Consider the following 6,990-nt stretch of genomic DNA (forward strand, 5'->3'; position numbering starts at 1 on the left):
TGTTATCATACTTGTAGGTAACTCTACACCATCCAATGTATTCCTTTTGTAAAATTGAATAAAAAATATATCAAAAGTATCTACAAATAAATGGGAAATCCCAAACAATAAACTGGTTTATAACTTCAGACTTCAAACTTGGGACACAGTTTAACCCATAGTACCCGTCACGGTGTCCATCCCGAATGTGGCTAAATATTACTCACACAAAAACTCTGAGTAACACATTTGAGGGCGGCATTTTTTAAAGGAGCCAAGATCTTGGCTTGATCATCTCAGGACCTTTGTGCTCAGATGAGAAAAAACAACATGTTCCTGCCAAACCCAAATGGCACTCTGAACTATGGCAGTATAGTACAAGGCCTTACATATGACGTAATATTGGACATACACAAGTGTAATACCTGTATTGTTATTGTGTCATTACTTTATTTGTGCTGTTGCTTAGCTTCCCTTGACATATACTCTGAAATATTTGCTGGATGAATGTCTACCACATGTAAAGCAAAGGCTTCAGAGTGAAGAGAGATGATTTCCCTTGCAAAGTGGCCCACACATACCCAGCTGTTAAATATAGACCAGTGGCAGAGGGTTCCAATAAACCCAACCACCACACAATGGCTAATAGATATTGTATAGCAATCAATCATTAAAATAACTATATAAACACGATATTCTGATGAATGAGACTTAAAGTGCTTTTGCCCTCAACATTATTATTCATAAAAACAGAAGTGATTCCACTGTCACTTGTTTGTTCATTTCCATAGTGATCACGTCGCATAATATAATGATCAGCAATTTCATGAAAAGCAGCATTAAGAATTGGGCTTAAGGACACATGGTCACCGGTTTGAAGTACTCATTATGAGGATGGGACAGTGTAAATGTATTAAGAAAAGTGATGACTGAAAACAGATAATATAAATCAAGTACTCCTTTATTTTCATTGTGTCAGCAATAAAGTACATAAATTGATATCATAAAACCTATTACTTCCTCAGTACTCAGATTAAGTTAGACTGCATGTTAGAATCCAGCATAATTACGTTTTAGTTACAGCAGACAAAATGGCTCACTTAAAATTGTCATAAAATATAAATTTATGAATTGCACTTAGTGTTTCTCAAATAAATCATTGGACAATCTTATTGTTTCAATAAGATATTTTTCATAAAAACTATACAGATTGTGTCTTGTTGCACAATGTCCATGCTTAAAAACTTTCCATTTCGTGGCAAAAGTGGTCAAGGCAAATGACAGTCTGCCGATCTCTTGCCATTTAACGTCAATTTCTGAAGTAGTCATGTTCAAACAGGGTTGAAAGAAAGGCGACAGATTGACAATAACAAGAGGAAGAAGGCCGCATCACAATACAGACACAATAGCCCCAGACCATTATTCCTCCTCCACCAAACTTTACAGTTGGCACTATGCATTCGTGCAGGTAGTGTCCTCCAAACCAAGATTTGTGAGCTTTACACCACTCCAGCCGATGCTTGGAATTGCGCATGGTGATCTTGTGTGCGGCTGCTCGGCCATGGAAACCAATTTCATGAAGCTCCCGACGAACAGTTCTTGTGCTAGCGTTGCTTCCAGAGGCAGTTTGGAACTCGGTAGTGAGTGTTGCAACAGAGGACAGACAATTTTTACACGCTATGGGCTTCAGCACTCGGCGGTCCCGTTCTGTGAGCTTGTGTGGCCTACCACTTTGCGGCTGAGTCGTTGTTGCTCCTAGACGTTTCCAGTTTACAATAACGGCAATTACAGTTGACTGGAGCAGCTCTAGCAGGGCAGAAATGTAATGAACTGGCTTGTTGGGAAGGTGGCATCCTATGATGGTGCCATGTTGAAAGTCACTGATCTCTTCAGTATAGGCCACTCTACTGCCAATGTTTGTCTATGGAGATTGCATGGCTGTGTGCTAGATTTCATTAACCTGTCAGCAACGGGTGTGGCTGAAATAGCCGAATCCACCAATTTGAAGGGGTGTCCACATCAGTTTGGCCATGTAGTGTACTTTCAAAATCTTAAGACTAAGGAAGAATAATCCTCAAATATTTCATATTGCCCTTTAAACCCATTTGTTTCAGGTAGTGTATACCTACGAAACACAGAACCCTTTCCACAACACCCATAATCTCCAAGGCCCTGCAGCCCAATAAGTTATTTTATTGTAGACATCTGGCCCTTGGCCAAGTGTCCATGCCCCTGCCTCTGTTTCCACTCTTTCTGGGACTTGCATGCTCTATGCAGCCCGAGCCCCGGGGCCATGTTGGTGCGGTCTACCAGCTCACGGCGGTGGGACAGCATGGTCCCCATGTGCTCCAGCTTGGAGCGGATGTTGGAGTAGTGACACTGACGCTCTTTGGTCAGCTTGTGGAAGCACTCCCTCAGGTTCCCATTGGGGGGCGAGGTACAGTGACGGATTGCAGGGCAATGGTCCACCCCATGGGGGACGAGGTGCTGCCTGGGGGAGGTAGAGATGGAATCTGAGGAGGCAGCTTCATTCTGGATGTTGCCGGTCTGGTTATTGGTGGTGGTAAAGTGGGTAACTGTAGCCTTGTTGGGGGAGAGGCGGTTAGTGTACTGACTCAGATCTGTCTGCACTCCACTGTCCACCGTGGGGCAGCTGGTCTGGGTGGAGACATGACAAGGAGTGACGAGGGGTGTGACCAGCACATCCACTGCTGCTGTGACAGTGGCAGGGTCACCTGTAGGCAAGCACTGAGCAGCACTTCCAGCCAGGACCTCCTGCATGTGTTGCTGCTCCATCCAGTCTTCCCCTATGGTGGAGGAGGCCGACACCGGGCTGCTCTTCCCAGTCATTTCTCTGGAGGGCGGCACTGCCACAGCCTGGGCCCGGCTGGGTGTGCTGGTCAGACAGACAATTTCCCCCAATAGTTCCAGACAGACAGGCTCGACTGGGGGCCTTTCTCTGGCCGGTTGAGGGGATGACGTGACAGGGAGTTTGATGAGCAGGTGGTCGTAGACGCCACTGATTCGGGCACTGGCTGGGCCCCTGGTAATAACAGGCATGGACTGGGCATACAGGATGCGGAACTCCTCATCAAAGTTCTCAGTGATCTGGCCAGACAACTCAATCAGGTTGCTGCTGTTTAGTTTCCCATCAGTCCAATTGAACCTAAGAATTAACCAAAATGCTTTACAGTTGTATACCCCATTTCAGTCAAATAAGGATGGCTACATCACTTACAGTAGCTTGATTCATACAAGGGGAAAGTATTTAGTAATGTTTTATTGCTTACTGCTCGGGACGTTTTTCAATGCTATACTGTATAATGCCTTGTTGGTAAAGCAGGAAGTCTTTACCTGTAGGAGCCTGTAGCCACTCTGTTCCCATCAATCAACATGAACCGTTCATGAACCTTTCCAGTAATCTTGGCCCCTGATCTCATGAAGTACGTACCCCCAGTTATGGTCCTCACTCGCATTTGCTTAAAGGAATGAAACAAAAACAGTATGAAATACAAGCCTGTCACTGGTCACTTATAAAACATGCAGACAGCATGATGATGCTACTAAGTAAGTCATAAAAAAGCAATGTTTCCATTGATCATGAAAACAATGCATTACATGATCATCAGTTTCATTTGATTTTTATTGAACCTTTACTTAACTAGGTATGCATTGAAACTGTAACCATGGCTTATCGGAGATACGACACAAAGGTGGAGTCATCACACCCACATACCTGAAGCTCGTCCAGGCGCACATTGATGTTGTTGCACATTTTGAGGAATGCGGGCACACATGAGTGTTCCAGCAGGATGTAAACTGGAACTCGGTGCTGCGTGCACGCCTCCTGAAGATCCTTGAATATGTCCAGGTCTGTCAGAGAGTCTGTCACTATGGCAATCACCTGTAATGGTACATCAATCATTGGTTAGTCAAAGCACCATTCAGGTCCGGTTTACAATTTTAAAGAGGCTGCTCTTCTGACTTACTATTTGTGAGGCAGGGTCACTCTGAATGGGCTCTTATACTTGCTGGTTCCCACAAACCAGGTCTTAATCAAACATTAAGAAGGAGAAAACACTGAGCCAGCTCCTCTATTGGCCACACTCTCTCTGTTATGTGTACTTAAATGATCCTCGCTTGCAGTCAACTGTGGTCTGTTGCCATTGCAATCATATGTAATGCTTGGTCAGCAAACAAATGAGTTTCTCTGACAGGGACAATCAGGCTCATTGTGAGGTGCTTTTAGAACTCCTGCTGAGGTCTGACCTCATGTTCTCCAGAAGCAGGTTAGAAATTTGTTGCAATGATGTTAGCTTTTCTTGATAAAATTGCATTTTCTAGTGCCCTCTCAAGGATAATAACTCAATAGCGTACAGATCAAGGGCCCTTTGGGGCATTTTCTAAATTGTTATTTTCAAACTGATGCTGAGCAACTATAAGGCCTGAAGCAGAGAGAAATTCAATTAACTGCAACTCAAACCTGATTTCTCCACTTTAGCTGTAAACCTACCTACAGCGCACCTGCACGCATAGGCAGATCGACACTCAAGGCTAAGCAGTAAGAAAAGAGCACAAACATTGCGAAAAGCATGTTCAGACACATTCATTTATGTACTATTACTGTAGGTGCTCCTCTGAACCACAGGCTTGGAGTTTGGAGCCTTTTCCTCGTTCTCCATTCTGGAACATTAACTCATCAGGATGGTAAGGAAACTGCATCAAACTGACAGTTCCAACATGTCCAGAAATGTGTTGAGTTTGAACATGTGACTAACATTAATGGGGTTCTTTCTTTTGTCTGACCTTTATGAGCAAGTATCTACTGCTCTTCAAAATGGGTAATATAGTTTTCTATAAGAATCTGTGAACTATAAAGGAGAAAAAAAACAATGCTTTTGAGAAGCTGAACATCAAACAGTATAAAGGTTAATCCAGACCTCACAAATATTTATATACCAGACCAGTCAATCACCCAGGGAGCACCGTCTGACTCCAACGTCCAAGGACGTTGAAAAGACATACAAATTTGGTCTGTCCGTTCTGACCTTGATTTCAATGACCACAGATGTTTTTTGGACCGGACTCGATTTATCACAAACAATTCTTAGATTGGTAAATTAGTCTAGCCTACTATCTAAACTTGTAGTAAACATGGCCGAATACCACCGGTCACGTGCCAAGGGGCACTGACCTCCAGGGTGTACGGAATTGATTTTGTTAGTCACTCTTACTAAGATATCATTAACATGGCATAAGTCATGGCAAAATGTGTAGAATTGCCAATAGCTTTAAAACAGAAATAATGTTTCTCCACCCCAAAATGAGTAGAATTGCATGGCATTCGCTATAATATTTAAAAATGTTCTCTCCGCCCCATGGTAAAATGTGTAGAACTGCAAAAAACTTGCTTTAAACTGAGAAATCCAGTCATGGTCTCAACTTCTAGTTGAACACCCAATGTGAAAGTTTGAAATTTGATTGTCAGCAATTTTTCGATTGTTATGTCAGTCACTCAATTAGCCATGTCAGCTAACAATTTTTAGATTGGTAAATAAGACTAGCCAGTTATCTAAACCAAATCTCGCTTAGGAGGGCCCATAAAAGGCTAGAGCCGGCCCTGCATGGCTGGTTTGAATTTTACATTCGAGGTGTGCCAAAGTCAGGCAAATACAAAATGGGTCCTTCCATATATGCCTATAACATTAATCTGTATCACTAAACAACACACATAAAACTCAACACGTGGTATGTCTATTGATGACCATTTTAATATTTTGTTCATTTATTACCTCCTTGGCACTTTTTATCATTCTTCTCGCAGCTTCCTTACAACTATAGATGCATTCCCCATAGCTGGGTTGGAAGTGTGCGACAGCACGAGTGACTCCTCGGTAAGAGCCCGATGTAAAGGCGGGCCAGCCGATTTCCAACAGCGGTGGTTCCACGTCTGAGACATCGGGAAAGTAAGTCACGGAGGAGCAGTCCATGGAGCTACTTACCGACTGCTCAATGATCACGTTTCCCCCCTGGAGGGACGCACAGCGTGGGACCACTGCAGCACGGCCAATCTGTTTGATCTCGTCATCTGAGAGAAAGTTCGGAATTTGTTCTTTTCTTAGAAAATCCAGAAAGGAATTAACTCCACCAGAAATAAGCTCCTCCAACGCTAATCGGTGCTTTTCGTTGTACAACTCCTGTACATTCAAATAATTTCCCTGCCTTGTTGACGGCCACCTTCCAGGTGAATCGTCCAAACATTGCGATAGAGCCATAATGTTACTATTAAGAATATACAGTAACCATTAAATTCAGGGATCCTCCTATACGTGTGAAACAATGTGGCCAGAAAAAAAGCACATTTGTATTTTGCGTTGAACTCAGTTCCAGCCCATCCGTAGTAGGCATTGGTTACTCGAAAGTTGTGCAACCCGATTTGTGTACACAAGCCTGCGCTTTAGAGCGCTCTGCTAAACGCGCTCGCTCATTGGCCAGCAGTTTGAATTTGAAGCCAAACAAACCCTTGTATCCAGTATCCACTTTCAAATCACGACCCCAAATTCCCGGACTACCGTAGTAAATTGCAGGCTATATTTTGACACAACGAAGGCCTATAGGTAGGCCTGCCCTAAAGTACTGTATATCATATGATGATAAAAATAAGCAAAAGCCTATTTGGCTGAACTTACCATGACATTGACGTTTTCAGTATTTAAAATTAGACCAGGTAATCATTACCGCAGTTAACCATGTGTTATCAAGTTATGTTAGTTGTGTTATCAAGTAATTGATCATGTCTAGGGTGACCACATTTAAAATACCCAAATGCGGGACAACAGGACGATTTAGGCGGGACATTCGCGGGACATTCGCGGGACAGTGTAGTCTACATGAATAATGTTTTAGGTTGCATTATTATTATTATTATTTATTTCACCTTTATTTAACCAGGTAGGTCAGTTGAGAACAAGTTCTCATTTACAACTGTGGCCTGGCCAAGATAAAGCAAAG

General features: G+C 43.0%; 1 protein-coding gene across 1 annotated transcript; it reads right to left on the reverse strand.

Moving 5' to 3' along the window:
* Positions 1-919: 919 nt before the first annotated feature.
* On the reverse strand, positions 920-6,422 carry LOC129815048 (protein FAM83D-like). The gene is made up of 4 exons (XM_055868352.1): positions 5,772-6,422; positions 3,716-3,883; positions 3,334-3,458; positions 920-3,145 (listed from the first exon to the last, which is right to left on the reverse strand). Exons 1-4 carry the CDS (start codon positions 6,252-6,254, stop codon positions 2,167-2,169), a joined length of 1,755 nt encoding a protein of 584 aa, XP_055724327.1. The 5' UTR covers positions 6,255-6,422; the 3' UTR covers positions 920-2,166.
* Positions 6,423-6,990: the final 568 nt, after the last annotated feature.

The sequence above is a fragment of the Salvelinus fontinalis genome, chromosome 18 (assembly GCF_029448725.1).
Source record: "Salvelinus fontinalis isolate EN_2023a chromosome 18, ASM2944872v1, whole genome shotgun sequence".
Lineage (NCBI taxonomy): Eukaryota > Metazoa > Chordata > Actinopteri > Salmoniformes > Salmonidae > Salvelinus > Salvelinus fontinalis.

Excerpts from the sequence above, each read along its gene's own strand:
- LOC129815048 (XM_055868352.1), bottom strand. The coding sequence starts at position 6,254 with ATGGCTCTATCGCAATGTTTGGACGATTCACCTGGAAGGTGGCCGTCA. Across the intron at positions 3,884-5,771 it reads TGATAAAAAGTGCCAAGGAG|GTGATTGCCATAGTGACAGA; the intron begins GTAATAAATGAA and ends GTACCATTACAG. Across the intron at positions 3,459-3,715 it reads TGCGCCTGGACGAGCTTCAG|CAAATGCGAGTGAGGACCAT; the intron begins GTATGTGGGTGT and ends CATTCCTTTAAG.